Genomic DNA, 24,229 nt, shown 5'->3' with positions numbered 1-24,229 from the left:
GTACGTACGCACGCATGTACGTACGTACGTTCGTATGCACGTACGTAGATACGTTCGTACAGACGCCACGAAAAATTCTCTTCAGAATTCATTTTAAAGCAGTTTTTTAGTTATTTTGGAGGAAAAGAGTCTTTTATTCTGTCTTTACGTACAGATATCACGCAAAAACATTGTTAAATTACATTCGAAAGCGGTCAAAGTGGATATTTTCGTTGAAATATGCTGCCTGAAGCTTTTCGCGATTATAATACTTCCTTTTTACTTTGTACAAGGAAGTAAAAAATCAGTCAAGATTATAACAACAAACTTAAATACAGCAGAAGGCAAAATAATCTGCTAGTGTTTGAAATCCATGTAGCTCCTTGGATGACAACAATGAAACATAAATGGCTGTGGCAAGATACAGACATTGTTGGTGACATGTTCTCTCATTCAGTATTAAAGGAAGCTATGATATTCTATTGATAATTGCTTTTATAATTGCTAACAAATAAATATTTTGTTCAAAGTTGCTTAACATATAGCCACAATTAAAGTGTGCTGTTTTAAATGAGCAAGAACACAGAAAATGGAATTTAAGTAATCCTTATTAAAAAGGCAGAGTAAATGAGTTGTGTAAAATATTTAAAGCAAAGTACTGCCAATAGATGTTTGATTGAAAAGGTTAAAACATAATTTTTGTATGCTTTTATCCTTATTTTCCATTTATATAAAATTAAAATAAATTGTATATATATTTTTCTGTAAAAGATCAAAAAGAAATTACCATACATTCTGGTGTATAACGCACTTTTGATACAAATAATGTTGCGTTTTTCTTTTCTGACACCAGTTGTTACGTTATTTTCTTCCTTCACGTTCGTATGGGGTTCGTGTGGATTTGGAATAAATAACAACCACACTTGATGATATAGCGAAACATACTTTATTTAGCCAATATTAATCAGGACAGCTCCAAAGTCACTTTTTACAGTTCTTGCAGATCTACTATAAACATGCTGAAACTCAGCGACACAGCCTTCACACAATCAGGCAATAACAGTGGAGACAGCTTCACTGCAAAGCATCAGAGTACAGCTCCCGAATCTGCTCAGTCGTTCTCAGAACTCCACGTACTCTCGAGACTCTCCAAGCTACAACTCGCGATGCACTCGACAACACACAGAGCACAGGATCCCGACTCTTCGGTTCAGTCATTCCTGGAGCTTAACACACTCTCTCGACGATGCACTAACCACCATACACTAAGAGACTCTTCGATGCAGTTGACGACCCACTCGGCACTCGCTGGCTGGATGTCAACTCGATCGTCTGTGCATGGACTAACTAGATGAGACACACTATCTCGCACTCGACGAAGTACAATGACTGCGGAACAGCAGGGTTTATATAGCTTTCGTCTTGTCTTTGAGAACATTCTGGGCTAAACCGGTAAGAATTCGTTCTCCTTCTATCCATGGCATATCGCCAATTTGTCGCCTAATGGGCGATTTTTTGCTAAATCTGGCAACCCTGCTTTCCCTTGCCATTTCATGGCAACCCTAAATCTGCGTTAACCAGTACCGTGTATGTTTTGGTTGGCAAAGGCCACATTTGCCACCAAACGAAACAGTAGATTAACTGCATTTCAACTAAAGCAAGTGCGATTTACTAAAGCCTTTGATGTTCGCTTCAAAATCACAGCTTCAGATGACTACAGAAAAAGAAAACATTTGATTCTTAATTTGCGAATTCATTCGAGTCAGAAGAACATTTGTACCCCCAAATTATGTCCCCCTTTTTGAAATACTATAATAGCATTCTTGTGCACATCTGCATTGAATAGAACCTAACCTCTTTGCAAATTATTTACTCCCTTAAGCATCCCTTCCACACACATATTGTTCCCCTTATCACTTGTCAATTCAGTGTACCACTGTTTGAAAGCCTAGGAAAAGTCCTCAAACCAATAACTTCAAAAACAGCATCACAATTGTATCTTTCAGGTTCTTTCATAAAGAACAGGTGTGTGTCATACAGCGAATATACCTAAAAATTAAAAAAAAAATGTGAAATTATATATGCACATTTTACACCCGTACGCATTATACACCAGAATATATGGTTTTCGCTTCTACAGTCAAAAGCCGTTAATCCGGACTCGTCGGGATTTCGGCGATTCCGGGTTATCGATTTTTCCAGATTATAGATCATCATTTTAAATCTGGTAAGATGGCATGCAGAAATTACAAAATTAAAAATATGAAGCCGTAATTTATGAAATAAAGAACAATTACGATCTAAAGAGTATCAAAATTTACAAAAAAAAAAAAGCTTAATATTTATTTGTTTACTTTATTAAACATTTCTTTCAATGTAAGTTGTTTAAGTTGCTTCATTTTATGTGATAATACTTTCTCTTTAATTCTATAAACAGACATAATTTCTTGTTCAGTTACAAAGTTCTGCTGTGCAAGTCCCGTAATTGCTGTGCCGAGAATACCGACTAACTTGTCAATCAAAATTTTTTCGTTTTCACTAACCTCTCTGTCACCTTCTTCATGTCTTTATCCATTTTTTGCAGCAATTCCACTTTTTGTTTGATGGACATCGAAACATACTTTCGTTTTGTAGATCCTTTGGGAGCTCCAGCATCGGAAATTCTATTTGACATAATCGAAAGTTTAAGTTTACTTTTATAAAATTGCTCTTACCGTCTGCAAAAAATAATAAGCCGGATCCAATTCGAAGATTAAGGAACAATGCAATCATCAACATTAACTGAAACAGATAATTAGATAATTTTAGCTTAAACCATCCGTTATACATAAAATGTGCACGCGAAAACGTATTCTGCGCTTGCGCACACGCATATGCGCAGTCGTAAAGGTCTTACGCGAACGCACGTGTAAACGCCTATGCGCATGTGTCAACGCGGCGCATGCGCAGATAGTTTTTAGCTTGGAGGTCCGGATTATGGGTGTCCGAATTAATGACTTTTGACTGTATATGCTTTTTCTTAATTTATTCATTTTTTCAGTCTAAATCTAATAATTTTTATTTTATAATCTGAAATGCCTGAAACTCTAAAATTTGCACATCCTCAAGTTCCAAGCTGTGCAGAATTTTAATCTTCTAATTGTACTTTTTCTCCCCATTAATAAAAACTTTGAAGAACACTTTTAAGCAGCATAATTATGCTCCTAACTAAAGGTAATAAAAAATTATACTCTAGTGTTGCTGTGAATGAGAGGCATGAATTACATATACTGTAACTGAATAACAGAATTAATAGATTTCTTAGATTATATATATTTTATTTTTCCATATAAAATATCACTGAATACTAATCTTAAGTAAACAAACTTAACACGACTGTTTTTGAGTAGTAAAAATGGTACCTCTGAGTGTGTTTATAAAAGTAATGTTAAATCACTTGTTATATTTGTTAATAAAACATAAATATTATATATAACCCAAACTACAGCAATGAAATTTACTTGCCTGAATGCCTTCTCCCTTTTTACTTTTCTTCTTCATTGTGGCTTTCCTGTATTTGTCATATTCCTGAAACTCTGCAACTGTTAATCCCTAAAAATATTTGAATATTGAAAATGAATAAAATATTTTAAACAATTTTTGCTTGATTTTAGTATATTTAAATAAAAGCTATTTACCTGTATGCAAGATATAAAAATGCAACTTGAAAAAAAATATATATATATAATACACAATAGTATTTTTAATACTTCCTTATTGCTGTGGCCCCTGTTTTGTAAACAGTGTCAAGATAGTTCATAAATCATTAATGCAAATAATATTCAAATGGCTAACTGTCCTAACAATGTTCATTTACGGTTTACTCATGAATAAACATGTTGTTATAATTCCTCCCCTTATATTAAGTCTACTTAAAAGTTCTCTCTGATAATGCTATTTCAACATGCATGCTCATGTTGCTTTGAGACGTATATGACTATCTCTCTTTATCACTGTATTTATGCACACATGCTTTCCTAAATTAACTGAAACAAATGCATCTCATATCATCATAGAATGAGGTACAATCATGTAAACATGGCTACTGGTAAATTTCACTTACGACACTGCATTTTGTATGAATTCCAACAAGGAAGAAATACTACAGAAGCATATCGAAATTTTTTGATGAAAATGCAGTTTCAGAAAGAGCATGCAGGAGATGGTTGGAAAAATCTGAAATGGGTAATTTTGATCTTAATGATAAGAAAAACTCTGGTCAGCCATCTTTAATGAATGATGATATTGTCAAGACCACGATAGAGCAAGATCTTTTTTTGATAACATCGGAGATATCCAAAAAGCTTAACTCAGCTAAACAAACCATTTCGGACCATATCTGTAAACTAGGATTGGTTTATAAGCATTCCAAATGGGTACCTCATGAATTAAAAGAGAAAAATTTGCATGATTGAGTCAACATGTGCATATCTCTGCGTACTCAGAACAAAAACAAACCCTTCTTGAACCTGATAATAAGTGATGATGAAAAATTGAATACCTACAAAAATACTATTACAAAAACAGCATACTGAGCTTGGACAACTCCACTTGTACACCGAGTTTAAGCCTGAATAAGTGAACGCTGTGCATATGACGGGACATTAAAGGACCAATACGTTACGAGCTTTTGAAACCTAAAGAAAAGCTCAATTCAGAAAGACACTGTATAACCTGAAATTTCTTGGTAATTTAATAATCAAAATTGTGCAGTTTCTTAGAGCTAACACAAGTATATTTAAAGCTTATTTATAATTGAATAGTTTAAAGTGGGACACATTAATAAATTCTGCAGCACTTTCATTTAGTGGAAGTATGTAAAGTTCAATTACAGGAACAACATTATTCAACATCTAATCCTGCATATTTGCTTTAAGAAGTATTATACACACCTTTAAGAACTTTTGCATGTCTTTATTATACTTTCTCATCATTTCTTGAACTCTTTTAGCATATTTGTCTTTTTCTTGATTTGACATAGCTTTCCACAATTTGGCAATTTCAGTCATGCGGTTCTTTGGGTCAACATGGGTCAATTCACTCAATTTTTCTGAAGAAAATAACCCATAGCCACTCCTAGTAAGGAAAGAAAGATAAAAATTTTATTTTAAAACTCACTTAAACAAAAAATAGATTTAAAAAAAAAAATCAAATTCAAAAGAGGACAAAAACTAAGCAGCATCAATTACAAAAAAGAAAAATACAGAAAAATTTGTGCATACTGAGGAGGACGTCTAGGCTCTCCTTTGAATAACCGCTTTCTACCACCAGTTTCATGTTTTCTAAGAAAAGAAAGGAAAAAAAAATATCTATGAAAACTGCTAATATAAATTTTAAATTATGGAGAAATTCATCATAAGGAAACCAACGATTACAAATAATAATAAATACAAAGGTTAGCAACTCATACAATACACTCATTTTACAGTTCTTTACTACACAGTTCCATATTTTACAGTTCCATTAAGTTAAACTATGAATATATTATTAACCTTTAGCCATATATACGAAGTTATATATTCTGTGTATATATTCAAATGCCTTTAATCTGCTTAGTAATGATAGGATGAAATATTTGATTACAGATCCATATGCAGATTATCATAATTATGCATACACAAAATATATCAATATTTAATGGATTGTCATTGAAGGAATGGATAGCTACTACAATAAATCTTTGACCATCTGAAAAAAATCCAGAAATGCTGAATGCTGGATACGTGAGAATTTCAGGTTTCAGGTAATGTTAGTAGGCCTTAAACATACTAAAGTGAAACATCTTATCCAATTAAGTTCCACTGACCTCGTAAGCTGGTGGAGATTCTGCCACATACATGCATATCCAGCATTGCCATTCCTTATCCATTTTCAAATCTTTCATATTTTCAATCTTCCTTATCCATTTTCAATCTTTTAAAAGAGGGGTAAAAGTGTAAGAAAGTGTAAGGTGCCCCTAAAAACCTTATAAAGCTTAAAGCTAGCTAGCTAGCTTTATAAGGCAGAGCTTTAAACTTAAGCTAGCTTTATAAGGAAAAGATTTGAAAATGGATAAGGAATGGCAAAAGTCACATACTATGCCATTAAATGCATATTAAATTATTAATATCAGAACTGTAAATATTTTTTACTATTTACACTAACTATCCAAATATTTACAAAAATGAATGAATATGCATAATACATATTTCAGGAATGACATGTGCAGAGTGGTCAAAAAGTTATTAGACCATATTAAAATTAAATAATTTATTTACTTTTAATAATATACATTTATTTTTTTATAAAAAGAAAACATGCTTCTTGGAAACAAATTATATTTAGTTTTGAAAATTGCAGCCATTAAATAAACACCAATTTGCTCTTCCACCTATTATAATGTTTCTTGGATTATTTCTGCAATTTCGTTATATATATATTATTTGTTCAACTGTTGAATGGTTTAAATTATGATATACTCTCTCTTTCAAGCACTCCCATAGAAAGAAGTCTGGAGCAGTTAAGTCAGGTGAGCATGGCGGCAACTTGATTATACAATTTTGTAAAATTATCTTTCCAAACATCAATTGTTCATCAAATTTTGGGAAATTCTGGACATTTTAGGAAAAAGGATAAGACATAATTGATTTAAAAAAAAAATTTGAAAAGGAATTTCTGTCTTTTATATTGCTGTACAATTAATGGTTCATCATGCACACAAAAGTTTCCAAAACAAAATTTTTTATGCATTTAAAACTATTTCTACTGTGAAATAAATTAATAAAAAATTTCACGTTTACTAACCCTTTTGACGTAGACCCTTCATCATAGGCTTTCTTAGCTTCTTCAGCAATTTTTTTATATTTGTCCTGTAAAGAATTCGCAAACATCAAATTTCATTACACAGCAGCAGACAAATTGTGTATATACAGTATCTCAGAAGAAATAAATATAAAAGTTAACAGCATGAGACTAGATAAACATTTACATTTTAGAATTATCGAATCATTTAAATAAAACGAACTCCTTTGGGAAAATCATCTTTGAAAATGACTAATATTTCAGAGAATTAATTAACATTAGTTATCTAACACAAACATGTTCCAAGAAGACCATGGGCAAAACTGTTTTTACTTTCAAAAGATTTCTTTTTGTAATTTTTATTAATAAATCCAGATATTATCAAGTAAAATTTGACTGTTCAGACCTTAATTGAATCATAATTTGTAAATAATTAAGTATCTATTGGTAGTTTATAGTTTTATAAGTCCATGTTATCATATTATAGTAAACCATATCTATTTTTTGGTTCAATTTTTTTATCACCATTACTTTTTAACAGTTAGTAAGTATAAATATTTTGCACAGAAATCAGGTTTTTTTCCCTCAATTTTCTTTATGTTGGATTACATCGAGGAATTTATTTTATAAGTTTGAAAATAAATTGATTTAAAATCAGATTAAAATATTTCTTATATTTTTTTAATAGGATTTCATTCGAATACACGAACGAGACAAAACGTGATCAGATTTCCTAATTATTAGCAGTTTTATCGAAAAAGACTAATTCCTCTTGAAAAGCAGCTTTTTTCCAGGGAATCAACACTTAGTTAATTTTACCTTTCTATTTCTTAAATTCAAATGCATTTTTACTAAGTTTTATTTCTAGTTTAAACTTATTTTCCAAGGGAATTAACTTTTAATAAGTTTCATAATTACACTAATCTTTAATGTTTCATTTCCAAAGGGAAAATCAATATTAATAACTAAATATATCCTCTTGACTCCACGGGTCCACATATGTGGACCTTCAATTTTGCGTTGCTGGAAATATTCTAGTACACTTTTATTCAATTGCAACTCAATTACCACGTACAGGGATGTTTCAGCTTTTCATTTTTACCAATGGTTGGCAGCACAGGCGCATACTTTTGAAGAAATCAGAGCTACAAGCAGATTGTTTTGCAAAAATGGCGCTGTCGAAAAGTCTTCGAAAACGTAAGTAATAATTAATTAATTAATAATTTAATTAATGTTTAAAGTGAATATTTAGAGCTATTTAGGTTAGAGCTTTTGTTTAACATTGTTGTTTGTTCGTCAGAGTTATTTTTTGTGGCAATGCATTGAAATGTGTATAGGTCCACATACGTGGACATCAGTTCGTTAGGGAAATTAGGCTCAGTTAAATACTGTCATACGTTTTTTTAATATTACATAATTTCAGTTACTGTTTCTGAAATTTATGTTTCAGAAACAGCTCACTGATGGCACAAGTGATTATATACATCTAGCATGTAATTGTAACATTAAATTATTTGTATTTTTCAGGGTTTTTTTTACCCTTTTCTCGTTTTATTTTTTTAACTAAAATATAATATTCATAATATTGGACTTCTATTCTTCATAGTCTTTGACCCATTAAAATAAAGACAATGCATAGCTACTGCTGACCTGATTTTATATTTTTAATATAATTTATTGTTTGTAATTTCTTTGTTATTTCATGTTATTAATTGTAACTGATAGTAACTCAAGTTAACATGCTTGCAGGATGCCTTTGAGAATGCTCCAGAGCCTTTTTCACCCTTGGCTTCGTGTTTTGAATGCTTGAGCGGGGAATGTTTTGAAGGAGTAGCTGCCTAAACTAATTTGTATTCTGTTCATCAGAAATATAAATCTGTAAACACAAACGCAAATGAAATAATGTGACTTGTTAGTCTCAATACTTGGATGGGCACACTGAAATTCCCTCAAGCAGAATTATATTAGTCAAGAAACCTATCAATAAGATGTTTTCATGTAACAATGGCAAGAGACATACTATTCACTCTGCCCTAAAATTTTCATTCTGCAGCTAATTTAGCATTCCATAAAAAGAATGATAAACTTTGGAAAGTACAAACCTTTTTAAATACCATCAAAGAAAAATGCCTTATTTTGCCTTGATCGCAAAACATTTCTGTGGAACAGCAAATGACTCCACTCCTTTCACATACTATCGGTGTACTGAGAAGGGAAAAAAAAAAAAAAAAAGGCCAGTTCGAATCTTCTCCCATTTTGTGGATTTAGTGATATCAAAGTGTTGGGCGATGCATGTACGCTATTATTTTTTACGAAACAATCTTACGGGTGCTAAATTCCTCATGGAATATTGCATGCTAGATGTATCAGCATTTCGCAGATATGAAGAAAATTTAATAACTAACAGAGAGAGGCTAAGATTCCCTTCAAGTTCAGGTGAGGAAGAATTCCCTAAGAAAGCAGAGGAAAGTAATTTCTCAACCAGTAAAAAACACGAGTCTGGATGGTGTAAATCACTTACCAAGACTCATGGATACCAAAAATTCATCTAAGCATAGAATTCCAGGGTGCACATCAAGAACAAGAACATTATGTATCAAATGTAAAATGTATTTATGTGTGCTTAAAAAAAATTATTTTGAAAATTTTCATAAAAATAATGTAATGATAAAGATAAAATATTAGTTAAAGTTATTTAAAATTAATAAAACAATCATACATTAGGATGTTACTGTGAAATTATATTGTGTTCATGTTTTATTTCACATTTTAATCTAATGGTGGCTTTAAAAATTAAAATTTATAAGTGTTAAAATATGAGATTATTTACTTATTTGAATTCTAAGGTACACATATGTGTACCTAAATTTTTTGGTCCCCAAATATACATGTACCAAAAAAATCTCTTTTTTCCCATACAGAAAGCAAGCATATAAACTTCACGAATTATTTTTAAATTAAATATTTTAACTTCGGGTGTGAAGAGGGTATACATATGCACATATATATGTGTGTTATATGTATGCATAAATAATGAAACTCGACAATTTATAATAATTTTAATTCAGTACTAACCTTTTTCTTGTCTGAAAGTTCATTATATTCTTTTGCTAGCATTTTCATAACTTCCTGCTTTGATAATTCTGGATGCTTCTGCCGAGCAACAGCAAATTTCTCTTGTTGAAAATAAAACATGGCAGATAAGGGCTTTTTTGGTCGAGCACCATCAATGGCTTCCAGTTCAGTGATATCATTATTGATGGATTCAATAGTAATATGATTGGCTTTCTTCTTGTTGGAGGTCTTCATTTCACTTTCCAGTTTTTCTCGTTCTTTTTCAGGCAAATTACTTAAATATGCAGCATATTCTTCTTTATATTTAGCTATAGCCTAAAAATGAGCAAATTTAAAAAAAATCTATTAACTAATAGAATTTTTTAAAGAAATTAAATACTTATCTCACATAGGATAACAAAATTTAAAAAGATGGGTTTTTAAGGATTAAATATTGATTATTAACAATTTTGCAAGATATTCACCAGTACAAACATTTTAATGATTTCATGTAATTTTTATAATTCCTTATATTCATTATTTCAAAAGTTATTTTATTTTTATGATTAATATATAAGAAAAGATGAAATAATGCCAAGGTCAAAGTTCTTCATATAAGTAACATATGTGTTTTTCAATACAAAGATTGTCTTTGTACTAGTAGTAAAAAACTCAAGATGTCCTTGATCTTATTATCTCATAATCTGTTTAAGAAAAAATGCAGTGAAAGGCATGTTAAATTTACAGCGTAAAACATAAAAATGTTATAATATTCTAAAAAATTGTTCAAAACAATCATATGTCATTATTGCGAATATCTTCTTAGTTTTATTGCTATAGTTCCAGAAACAAAATTAATTACTTTTATAATGTTTATTACATTTTTAAATGATTCATGCAAGACAAAAAAAAAAAAAAAAAATTGAAAAGTGGAATTTAAACTCGCTAGATTACATGGACCAAATTTGTTTAAAGATCATATAAAAACATGTTCATGACAATGTAATAGATATGCCTATAAAGTAAATATACACCAAAGATAGGAATCAAATTTTATGTACGATGTTAAACTTAATTCCTGGCATTCCATGCATTGGTTTGTTGAAAAATTTGAAATGCAAAACTAAATTTGAACTTTTGTTATCTAACATTACATATATTATATTTTATGAATTAACCTGAAAGGAATTAATTCTAAATTTGCAATTAATGCATTAATTTATGCAAATGTTAAATTAAAAAAAAAATTATAGAATTATTAACTTTTAAAACAAACAAAATTTAACTTCATAGTAAGATAAGCTTTTTTTAAAAAGAAAATTACACAGTTTGAAGGATACTGACAAGGATCTCTTTTCTGCAATCAGAATTTTTTACATAAAAAAGTGATTCCATGGAGACAATTATGCAGCCTAGTTTTCTCTTCAATATTCTTTCAGGTTCCTTCAAAATTCACTTTTCTTGCTTGTAAAAGAGGGGTAAAAGTGTAAGAAAGTGTAAGGTGCCCCTAAAAATCTTATAAAGCTTAAAAAATTATTTATAAGGCAGAGCTTTAAGCTTAAGCTAGCTTTATAAGGCACAACCTTATAAAGCTTGACGAGTAGTAAGGACCTGAATAAAATTTAGTTATTTAACAGTTCTTTTTTTTTTTTTTTTTTAATAACTTACACAGTAGCTTTCTTTCTCTCTCTTTTCTTGGCAATATTTATAAATTTCATGACTTTAGTTCATCTATACTCAGGGTTCATAGTCACATTTTAGTTAAAAAATAAGCACCTATAAGCACTTTTCAAGCATATTTTAAGAAAAAAAAATAAGAACCTGTCTAATTACATTATACACAACTGCATAACCTTAAAAGAAAAAAAAAATCTGATGTGTACACCACATGACTTCCTTGTACGGAATATTAAATTATATGCATTTTTTCATGCATTTCATTTAAACTTATTAGATTCAATTAACTCTACTTCAATAGTGCATAAACCACAATAGAATAAATGCATTTTTTAAAATTCCCTCTATTTGTTTACCATAACAACAATCTGGCGCTAGGCTCACTTAACAGTATTATATTTCGTTCATATTATAACTCAGAATGCACAAAATTTATATCATTTTAAGAATTATCTAATCGTTGCCACATGTTCTATTCAAATACTATAATAAAGCTAGAACGACGTATAAAGGAAATTAAGCAAACAAAACAAAAAAGAAAATGTTTTTCACAGACCAATGAGTATTTCGAATTCAATTAATTCCGTTCTTAAAAAATCAGTTAATTCAGTTAAATCTTAAACACTTATTTCCTCGAAAAAATTCCAGAAAGGATTAAGCATGATTTAATTTGCAATAATAAATGAAGGCACTATCTTTGTTGTTGCGAAGCTAAGTTTCTTTAGATTGGCAACAAATCCACTATTCTGCTGTTTCAAATGTAAACAAGAAATGGCCGCCATCAAAAAAATTATTAGGCCTAGCGGCACTTAAACAATTTTAAAATTGTTGATAATTCTAAAAATATTGCATACAGATTTACTAAAGGCATAAAAATCTTAACCTGAAGATGATAACAACATAATTCAATCATTTTTAAAGCAAAAAATGCACAATTGACAAACATATAAGAGTAAAGAAACTGAGATCACTGAGCAGGGTAACAGAGTGGATATATATATAAATAAATATATTTATATATGTTTGGTGTGGTGGATTGCAACCAAAATACAAGGTGCACATCTACATGTTATAGCAGTTCTATATAAAAAATTTCAACGTTCTGAGGCTACTCGTTTTTGAGTTATGCGAGATACGTACGTACATACGCCACGAAAAATTCTCTTCAGAATTCATTTAAAGCAGTTTTATAATTTTTTTGGAGGACAAGAGTCTTTTATTCTGTTCTTACGTACGGATATCATGCAAAAACATCATAAACATATTAAAATAAACATATTAAAACATATTAAAATGCATTGGATGAAATCAAATTGGATATTTTCGTTGAAATATGCTGCCTGAAACTTTTCGCAATTATAATACTTCCTTGTATGAAGTAAAAAGGAAGTAATTAGACTTGTAATTTAAAATATGAGAAATGCAGTATTTATTAAGAGAGAATGAGCATTACCTCAACCATGGAAAACAGTTACTTTTTTTTTTTTTTAATTTTAAATAACAGTTCAATTCACAGAACAGTTTACAATGAGAGAGGGGGAAAAAGAAAAAAAAAAAAAAACTATGCGGAACTAAACTATATTACAAGATTTAATGATGCAATTTCAGTTCAAAATAGAGAAAATAAATAAAAATAAGCCATATTTATTGTATTTGCTTGGCACCTAATAACAAATACAATTTATTTTACCACTCACATTAATATTTAAATAATTTAACTTAAATCAAAATTATGAACGTTTTCTAAATTTTCATTGTATAACAGTTTTCCCTTAACAGATATGCAGACAAAGTAATTTAAGTAAAAAAGAGGAACATTTCTGAAATCAGAAGACGGGAAATTGCTTCATGCAGTCATCCTTTAACAGTAAAAGCTTAAGTAACATGCATACTCGGAAATTGCCAAATATTCCGGATAGTCGAGCGTAACTGGAAAAAGAGGAGGAGCCGGGCCGGGGGGGAGATTGTAGCCAGTTTTTAGGTTTTCCGGCTAAATAAATGATTTTGACATTTCGATAGGTGCATCATATAAAAATAGACCAACAGAACTGAAAAATATTCTGTTTAGCAAGCACAGTAAAACTCTTTTAAGTTTTTATGAGCAAATCTCAAACTGAACATCAAAATTAATTATCTCTGCAAAATATTGCAAAAGTTAACTGTGCAATACGTGTGCCGTAATTCTTCCGTATGTGATATTACACAATCGGAATCAACAGCTGCCAGTATTCGGAGAATAAAGAACTAAATAAAGGAAAAGAAACAGACTTACCATCTGGGGTGTTTTTCATTCTAATTTTGAACAGACTGCGTTAAATTTTTGGAACAGAATCATTCTTTGCTTGGGTTGGTAGACTGCAGAACTTTAGTCCTATTCAATCCAAATTAGAAAATGACCCAAAAAAAAAAAAAAAAAAAGTCTGTTGCTTGTTTTGCAGCAAATTGCAACAGTTTCAAAATTCAAGATTTTGCGGAGAAGGGGGAGAACCTACCAACCTCCATACTGTATACTGTATTGCCAAAAAAATTTAAATTATTTTGACTATTCGATTACTTTCCCTTTATTTAAGTCATTCCGAATATTATTCCTTAGAAAGCTAATCCATGTTAAAACACACCCATTTTTGGAAGTTTATCTATACTTCAGCAGTTACTGAAACTATATTTTTATAAATATTCATGCATATGCTCATAATATAAGATGATCATAATAAACACGAATATGAGCTGACCACGCAGAACGAGAATGCAAATTATTAAAATCTTAATAGAAATTCAAACATATGTAGTATTTGGGTGGAAGGAAAAGAATACCGAATGTACCGGAATTTTCTACCACTTTCACAATTCTTTGACCAATAGTACAACGTGCACCTGTCTATACTCTCTCATGCACCAAAGGTTACATTAATGCAGAGAAAGGGGGAAAAGCTATTTCTGGGAGTATGATTCACCCTCTGACGTTCCAATATAAAGAAGAAAAGTTGTTTATTTAGTTTCGGCTTTGGTACGGGGAAAAATGCGCTTTCTTTAAAAAAAAGCACTAAAAGCAAAAAAATAAGGGCTTTAAAGAAAAAGTAAGCACCTATAAGGGCTTTTATATATTATTTTCAAATATAAGTACATATAAGCACTTGTAAGGACCGCTACGAACCCTGATACTGATACCCTGTAAATTTCAGGTTTCACAAAAATTTGCCAAAATAATCATGTCAAAAATGATACAATATATTATACTGAATGAATATTTAATCAAATATACATAAATGAAACAAAAAGTATGGGAAACAATATGTAACTATAATTTTCTGGTGATGTGTTGTTCACTTTATAATGATGTAGATGGAAAGTTTACTCCCATTACATACGCTTGACAGCTTCAGTATAGGTACACAATAATGAAGATATTGCATTTCTCCCTTTTAAGGTTGAAATGAATTATTCAGTTATTAAATACACACAAAGGTTATCTGTCTGCTAAGTTCCAATTTTAATCATAAGCTCCATCAGAATGGCATGTAACAGAATGCTCTTCATTTATCACTAACTAGTCAAGAGAACTGTTGGTTAAACAGATTTAAACATCTCCATTCCATAAAGCCATTACAAATAAAAATATCCACATCTGAAATTCAAACATTATCAAATACTATGGCAGTCACCCTCACTACAGTCCCGTTAGATGATAAATATATTTCACCTAGCACTATGTGAAAAAGATGTCTTTATATTCTTTTATGCAATTCTATACAGCCAGTGATCAAATGAGTAACACTATAATGATAGCTTTATCGAAATTTAAATCCTGTTGAATGAACATTAAAGTACTCAATTTTAAATGCTGCATGAGGCTCTTGTGGTTTTCCCCAATTATTAAATAAAAGCTACAGAGTTTTTCATGAACACGGCACTGCTTCCCTTAGGCAGGTAGCCCTTTTGTACTCTGCCTTAAATAAAATTACCACTGTATCATTTCAGAATTTAAAAATGAATAAAGAAAGAAAGAAAAGAAACGAAAAAAGAAAGAAATTAAATTACACATATTTGTATTTAAGTCAATAATTCAATTATACTTGTAATTCCCAAATGAATATCTTATTGATAAAAAAGAATTTTATTTCATAAGAATTTGATGTAAATATTTTAAAAGTTATGAACAAATTTCAAATAATAATAAATTAGCAGGTTTACATAGCACAGGCAAAGTTCCATAAAGCAATCCTAATTATTTTACCAGACATCAACATCTAGTAAATATTACGATTTATAAAAAATCAGGTGTCAAGAAATGGTGGGAAAAAAAAAGAGTACTTACTAAGTGAAACAGTTTGCATATTTGGAAAATTAAAAACAATATTCTATAGTGTATTGGAAAAAAATAATAGACTTAGACAATATTAAATTTCTTAAAGTACATCTAAAGATCACGAACTTACAATCTGAGCTTGTTTATTTAAACTTTCTCTCTCCGTGTCAGATAATTGTTTCCACATTCTGGAAATTTCTCCCATTTTTGCTTTAGAAGGAAAATCTTTTAATTCTCTTAATTTGATGCGTGAAAATAAGCTGTAACCAGAGCTGTAAAATAAAATAATTTGGTTTAACAATTTTGACAAAATTAAAATAACAATAAATTTTTGTGTAGCTGAACAAATGCATACTTTCCAATACACTTAATAGCTGAAAGAATGCACATTTTCCAACACACTTAATAACTTACTGGTGGTTATTTCATAAGATATTTTAAATATGAAAACTGAAGAAAGTGTGGAATGTGGTTTTGCCCAGAAGGACTATTAATTTTGTTTTGGCATTTTGCGTTGAATCACTATAAACGGCGCATCGCTTTTCAAATTGTTGCCACCAAATGCTAGAACACTGCATTATATTTAAAGAAATTAAATAATGAAGAATTCGCATAAATGTATGCATATTTCTTGCATTGTGATAAAACAACAGTAGCTACAGCCAACAAATTTTGAATAACATGTTTCCACCTGAATATGAGCATCTGGAAGCCCAAATTTGGAATTTGTTTTATTATCTATTTCATATTTTATAAAGCTTTAATGAATTTTTGATTAACAAACTCAATGATTTCAAAGTGAGCAATGGCAACACTCTATGGGCAAAAAAAAAAAAAAAAAAAATTTTTTTATCTCCAGCATGCGAGACTGTGTATCGGAAGTTCTCAAGATATGCTCCTTTTAAAATTATTTTGCAATATTGCTGTTGAACTGAATTTTATGGTTTAAGTGTGAATAACATGATATTTAATAAATAAAGGGGTAAGACACAAAACATATTTTTTTTAAAATGCCCCTTTGGGCATAATGTAAAATCTGAAAGCTGTCAGATTTTACTTCCCCCCCCAAAGATGACATAATATAATGCATATATTTCATACAAGCTGCAATAATGGTTATGACCTCAAATACTCTTGTCTTCATAGTACATTTTCCAATCTAGATCAAATCAAGAACTATTTGATGATTAACAATCTTTTCCTTTAAAATTAGCCATGTTATTGAAAAAAAAAAAAAAAAAAAAGTACATATATGGTAAAGCAGGAAACTTTGCACTAAACTATCAAACTAGTTATTTAAAAAAGGTAAAAACAGCAGGAAGTTATTTTATATTACCTGTAAATTTATATTAAGAATACAAAATATTTTGAAATGTTACTGAGTTTCCTTTTTACACTTGAAAATTTAGCTTTTATGTTATTTCAAAATAGAATTTCAGAAGAAAAAACTTTTGTTTCTTCTTAGAGAAACAACCTGTAATTTGTAAACTTGTAACAACTTGTAAAATTTGTTCAGCTGCCTGCTCTTTAATACGTATGTGAATAATATGTATTATATGTATATTCACATTCATAAGTTCACTGATTTACTTTTCATAAGCAAATATACTGTTTTTGTATATAAATTCAATGCTTATTTTTTAAACTCAGATTTGAATTAATATTCATTTTTCATTATAACTCTATTAATATATCTTTCACTACAAATTTTATGAATGACATGACTTTCAGTATTTAAAGATTGATTCAGATTAATTAAGCTAAGCAGTATGATCTGAAATACAGCATTATCAAATCTAAAATAGCTATTATTCATCAAAAATTCACATTTCATTAAGTTACAATCAGAGTCCATTGTGGCTTCTGGTAGAAGACCAACATAGCTAATGATTTCTTACTCTTTTCCTTAAAGAAAACCAAAATTTACAGTTTTCTTCCTGTTACTTTTATTTGCTCATTGAAATTATTTAAGCTGTGTAAATATAATTCAAACTATAGCAAATAAAAATACTAATATGAGAACAAAATTACTTACTTATTTTACCTGCAAGCAGCAAAAAACATGCTTTTGATGAACTATTTTTGTTTTTATTTTCTTTCTACATCTTTCCGAATTTATTAAAACCATAAACATAGCTCAGAAAATACTACAGTTTTTTTCTCATCTTTAGTTAAGCAGCAATGCCACCAACTGGTCATCACTGATTTACTATACAAAGCATACCAAGCAATGTAAGTATAATACATATGTTTCTTATTTCTGTTTGTACCCAAATAAATAAAACACTAGAAAAATACAGATTAATATAATTTAGTTAAAAGTTTTCATACTTTGGTGGTCGTTCAGGTTTGCCATCGCATCTATCTTTCAACTCTTTTTCTGCTTTGCTTAAAACTGCTTTTACTGGTTCAGGATGAAAATCAGGATGTTCACTGCGATACTTTTCCACTTCCATCTAAATCAGATTTAAACACTTTTACTTTCTAAAAAGATATAATTGAAACAATTTACACGAATTTCAAATACAATATATACCCCATAGCGCTGCTCATCTTGAACTGCTTTCCTTATCCACTTTACTTTCTTATTATCAGATAAATTGCTCCACATTTTTCTTAATTTTTCCATTGCCTCACGACGATCCATCTAGTGACCAAAAAATATCACGCAACTCAGTAATACATATCAACTATAGACAGAAAATATGAAAAGCATCATACATTCTGTCTATGGGTGCATACAACTAAAATATAAATTCAAACTGAAAATGGCAAAAAATATAAATGTATTCATATCCCAATTCAACTGATTTTCTTCAATTAAAATTTTTAAAATTAATATTCTTACACTAAACAAATTTTAATCAACAGGAAAGAGTTAAATAAAATATTGCACTCATAAGCTTTGCATCCAGAACTTTATGTATAATAAAAAAAGGAACAACTAGATTTTGGTATATTACTTTCAATCAAGTACTTATGTACATAATTTATTTGATCATTTTAAAAGAAACATCTTTCAAATGGTTTATAACCTTGTTGCACACCTTTATTAGCTACAACCTTGTACAACCTTGTTGTAGCTAATAAAGATGAGATAATTTTAAAAACACAGCATTGTACTGTTACATTGAAGAGGACAGAAAACATATAACTTAATTAATATCTTTGAAAAATTTATGGCTACACCATAAATTTCTTAATTGAGGATGCCTGCAAGTAAGCAATAAAGTTAAATAATTTGATTAAAAAATAAATGATAGAAAACAACATGAAATTGCATCATTTATACTAAACATATTAAAAAAGAAAAACTAAACTAAACTTCTCAAATCTTGAAAAACTCCGACTTTGTACAAATGTGGTTCATAATTAAATGCTTCAGTTTGGATTACGGCAATGTTAAGCTGGTTTATTAATTATGGCAAAAAGCTTTTGATATTTATCCAGCTTCAAGAATATATAAAAGAAAATGGCTTGTAAATACAATATGCAAGAAAACACCAGGTAGCCAACACAATCAGCCAAACACAGGGCATGCTCCCTGGTCTTCAGTTACTGACGGAATAAATATGATTGGAAAAAAAAAAACAAAAAACTTTCTACTCATGAAGTAATTTATTTTAAAAAATAAATCAGTTAACAGAAACAGACTTTAGGAATTCTTACATTGTGAAGCAGAACAACTTAAAAACTGTTAACATTTCAGACTAGCATATAATGAAAATCTATCAGTTTCAATATGCACATTTGATAAATTGATTTACAAAACAGAATTTAACTAAGACTTTAATTCTTTGGAATGTTAGTAATTATTTGAAATCATTTATAATGGTTGTAATTTCAGTTATAAAATACTGGTTTTAATTTCATTATATTTAAAAATTACTATGCTTGCTCTTAATATTTTTTTAATTAAACTAAAACAGCTTTGTGAAGAATTAACACAATAAGTACATTTCTATGGTACATGATTGGAAAAAGAAGTGGGACACCAAACTTTACAAAAAAATTTTTAAGTATACTCCCTACTGTGCTAATTGCACAGTAAGAACTATACTCGTCCCAACCCAGTTTTAACTGAAAAAAATCCTCGGGTCTCTTTCTCCAGGATCTGAATCTGAGTCAAGGAATGCAGCAGCCAGCATCTCTAACCACTATGCACAGAAGATTGGATATTTTCATTATACATAAAAACCAAGAACAAGTACAGTTCCATTGTACAGGATAATCAGTCACAAGCATACCTTTTACAAATGTAAAATGAACAATTCTGTTTTATATGCACATCATTAGTGCTTTTTTTAACCCTGCAATGGAGGGGCCGGCATACAGAGTACACCAATGCCATCTTTTGGGCTGTAATTTTTACACAACTCCTTCCTGAGTTTCCTCCCTTCCTCTACCGTCCTAGAAATTCCTCATTCCATGAGTGCAATGCACCTGGTATTTCTGGTCAGTCTGGTTTTTGCCTTCCTTCTGAAAGCAGTTATTGTGAACATGTCGCGTAGGCGAACGCAGTACGCCGCTCCTCCAAGTATGTACCTCCTGAAGATTATTTGCGCGTTTTAGAAGAAGTCTCGGTTGATGAAGACTCCGACAATTTGAATAACGCATCTGATGTTGATGAATCGGAAGTCATCAAACATTCTGATCATGAAAGTGACTCAGAAATTGAAGGAAATGTTTCTAAACATCCTCATTTTCCTTCCTCAAATGATGTTTCCCCAACAAATGATGATTTTAGTGATATTGAAAATGACATGAGTGATTTAAAATATGAGGACTTTTTTGTAAAAACAATTTACAAAAAGAAGAAAGTTGGAGGAAAGTTTCTGAAAGAAGAAAAGGAAATTATAAGTGGAATAAAGTTCCCCTCAAGAGCAAATTTGCCAGAACGCCTCAAAAAAAATTTGATGAAAAAAAATATGCCCAAGTGACAAAAGTGACGATATGAATGATGAGCTTTCTGCTTTTCAGAAAATCATAAATACAAATATGATTGATGCTATTGTACAATATACAAATATTTATCTCAAATGTAACAGGACTGCAGATGATCTCCAAAACATCTCAAAGAGAAGCATATATGAAACTAATAGAGCAGAAATGTTGGCTTTTTTAGGAATTTTATTCGTATTAGGGTGCAAAAAAATGTCAAAATTTGGAGGAAGCATGGGCAAAAGATGGTACTGGAATTGAAATTTTGAAAGGAGTCATGGGTCTCAAGCAATTCAGAAACCTGTGTGCTGCTATTAGATTCAATGATAAAGGCACAAGGTATGCGCGAAGAAAAACTGATAAGCTTGCTGCACTAAGAGAATTTTTTTAATCTTTCAATCAGAACTGTCAAAACTTTTATACACCAGGTGACGAACTCACAATCGACGAGAAGTTGAAACCCTTTCGCGCGAGGTGCTCTTTTATTCAATTCATCCCCAACAAGCCCGCAAAGTATGGTCTGAAAATTTTTGCAGTTGTTGTGACTCATGAACGTTTTATACATTGAAGCTTGAAATTTACTGTGGCAATCAAACCCCAGGACCTTAAGAGGCTTCTAATTCAAGTATTGACATTGTCGAAAGGCTAATTGGTGCGTACGAAGGTTCCAACCGTAACCTGACGACCGATAATTGGTATACAAGCTACCCACTAGCTCAATATCTTCTTACCAAAGGTATAACACTTGTGGGCACGCTGAAAAAAAAATAAAAAGGAAATTCCAAATAAATTCCAGCCATAAAAAACCAGAGAAGTCGGCAGTTCACTAAACAGTGAACTGCCGACTTCTCTGGTTTTTTATGGCTGGAATTTATTTGGAATTTACTTAGTTCACTAAACAGTGAACTGCCGACTTCTCTGGTTTTTTATGGCTGGAATTTATTTGGAATTTCCTTTTTATTTTTTTTTCAGCGTGCCCACAAGTGTTATACCTTTGGTAAGAAGATATTGAGCTAGTGGGTAGCTTGTATACCAATTATCGGTCGTCAGGTTACGGTTGGAACCTTCGTACGCACCAATTAGCCTTTCGACAATGTCAATACTTGAATTAGAAGCCTCTTAAGGCTGGAATTCTCTGGTTTTTTATGGCTGGTTTTCAAAAGGATATGACAATTGTTTCATATTCAATGAAAAAAAATAAGTGTGTAATACAGCTCAGTACTTTACACGATGATGGCAAAATTGACCAGGAAAAGAATAAACCTCAAATAATCCTTGATTATAACAAATGTAAAGGCGGAGTTGATACTGTAGACTAACTTTGTAGTAATTTCACTGTCACCCGAAAAACCAAGAGGTGGACAATGGCAATATTTTTTGCACTGCTAAATGTAGCGGGCATAAATTCGCAAGAGCTCTTGAACTTCTCCAAACCTGATGCAATTATCAAGTTTAGAAGATATTTTTTGAAAAATCTACTACATCTTTGTTGAAACCACATCTTCAGAATCGTCTGAAAATGCCATTTCTCCTGTTGCATTCCAAAGCTATTACTAGAAGGCTGGTAACAACAGAAGCGGACAAGACGGCCGAAAGGGACGAGGAACCACTTGCAAAAAAGATCAAAGGACGCTGTGCTGAGTGCGGTAGAATGAAGAATAACTACACTACCATAAAATGTTCTGAGTGTTTTAAGTTTACCTGCAAAAATCATCTGGGCAAGACAGTACACCTTTGCAAACCCTGCTGCAGTGAACAGGGACAATCGGAAGAGGATTAAAATAGCAAAAGGTTTTCAAATTTCTCATTTGTGAAATTTATAACTTACCGAACTTTTCTTTACGGAATATTTATAATTTGTAATTTTGATTTATGTTCTTATAATTTTCATACAGAAAATAATGCAGAATACTATTTAACTTCAAAGTATATTTCCAGTGCATCCACTTTTTGAATTAATTAAAAATTCGTAGTTTCCATCTTTACTGCTTTTTTTTTTTTTTTTCCTGTTATTCTTTTTCTTATATCATTTTTACTATGACGAATCACCTTATTAATGCCATGTATAAGATTAAAGTTTCAAACACGAAGCAGAGGCTCGAAAAATGACCTGGCGTACTTCATGTGCCACCCCTCTAAGATTGTACCATACGCCAGCCCCTCCAACTGAGGGTGCTATATTTTTTAGCTACATTTTCATGAAAACAATTTGAGACAAATTAACTATTCAATATCAGCTTGTTTTTCTTTATTACATGAATAAGTTCTTTAAGTTATAGTTTATTATAGTTATTAGAAGATTAATTTCTAAGTTTCTTAAACTCTTAAGCAAGATATTTAATACTTTTGTAGCACTGATTGTCCACAATAAACTTGTACAATATTTTTTTTAATCCATGTTTCACTCTGCAATAAAATTCCCATAAAAGCAATTAAATTTTTTTTGTTTTATTTTGTTCAGAATTCATGAATCAGCTTAAATACTATTATTGTCGAAATTCAATACCACTCTCTATTTTGGCTCAAAAGCTTGCATATTTCTGCATGCGCAATAAACTAGCACTAAGTCTCTGTTCTGGCTCAGAGTTTGGTGTAAAGCTGGAACTATTTCATCTTTTTCTCATATTTTTTGGCAAAGCACGATACTTCTGATGCAGTTTACGGTAACTGCTACAGAAACAATACAAATAACTATCAACTTATATCATCTAAATTTACCACCACTGTCAAATATATGTGAAAAGCCAGTGCTTTTATGCAATACACACGTTGTTACGTGTAATTACATTTGTAGTAAAAAGTCATGAAACTAAAGAATTACCTGACAAAATTCTGGCTTCTTTAATCGATCACTAACAAAAATATTAAATGCTGTATGTGGTTTATCTGGTCCTTCTGAGGCAGCAGCATGTTGCCTCATTTCAGGGGAAGGAAACTGCTCTGGGTGGCATTTCCTATAGTAACAAAACAAATAAATAAAAGTAAATAAAATTATCTGCTTTATAGGGTAAATAAATATTTTAAACTCTGATTTATTGAAGTTTTCATTTTCAAACATAATTTCATCAAACTGTCCAGACATAATTTCTACATAATCATAATTCATCAAACTTCACATCAGACATCAAACATAATTTCATCAAACTTTACAAAAAAACTGCCCAGGCACACACACATACTATATCATAATTAAATATAAATACTTATACTCAGTTATGCAAATTCGTAATTTAAGAGGGAAAGAAACTCATACTTAAATCATTATATAAATAACAACATGCCTAATTAATTTTATAGCAAATATGGATAACAAAAAAATTAATTACTTTAAAAACCACAATAATTGTAATATCTTGCATATCCCTTTAACATATTGTCTAACTATGAATCAAATAACATCATACCATACCCCCAAAGAAGAGGAAAACACACAGAAGCCATTTATTCTATATT

General features: G+C 30.5%; 1 protein-coding gene across 1 annotated transcript in view; it reads right to left on the bottom strand.

Moving 5' to 3' along the window:
- The window catches only part of LOC118189371 (nucleolar transcription factor 1-A-like), a 142,473-nt gene that overhangs the window by 36,298 nt on the left and 81,946 nt on the right, over nucleotides 1-24,229 (bottom strand). The window contains exons 7-15 of the mRNA XM_085811378.1: nucleotides 23,598-23,730; nucleotides 18,372-18,482; nucleotides 18,167-18,291; nucleotides 15,966-16,107; nucleotides 9,874-10,188; nucleotides 6,802-6,866; nucleotides 5,241-5,300; nucleotides 4,911-5,094; nucleotides 3,484-3,570 (exon numbers count right to left, since the gene is read on the bottom strand). Of these exons, the coding sequence (XP_085667504.1) occupies nucleotides 3,484-3,570; nucleotides 4,911-5,094; nucleotides 5,241-5,300; nucleotides 6,802-6,866; nucleotides 9,874-10,188; nucleotides 15,966-16,107; nucleotides 18,167-18,291; nucleotides 18,372-18,482; nucleotides 23,598-23,730 (1,222 nt within the window). The remainder of the gene's footprint in view (nucleotides 1-3,483; nucleotides 3,571-4,910; nucleotides 5,095-5,240; nucleotides 5,301-6,801; nucleotides 6,867-9,873; nucleotides 10,189-15,965; nucleotides 16,108-18,166; nucleotides 18,292-18,371; nucleotides 18,483-23,597; nucleotides 23,731-24,229) is intronic.

This window comes from Stegodyphus dumicola, chromosome 2 (assembly GCF_044657685.1).
Source record: "Stegodyphus dumicola isolate Sdum_Otavi_A_Nest chromosome 2, ASM4465768v1".
In the NCBI taxonomy this organism is placed as follows: Eukaryota; Metazoa; Arthropoda; class Arachnida; order Araneae; family Eresidae; genus Stegodyphus; species Stegodyphus dumicola.
Note: the sequence above shows the minus strand (reverse complement) of the source record. Positions and strands in the feature narration are given on the sequence as shown.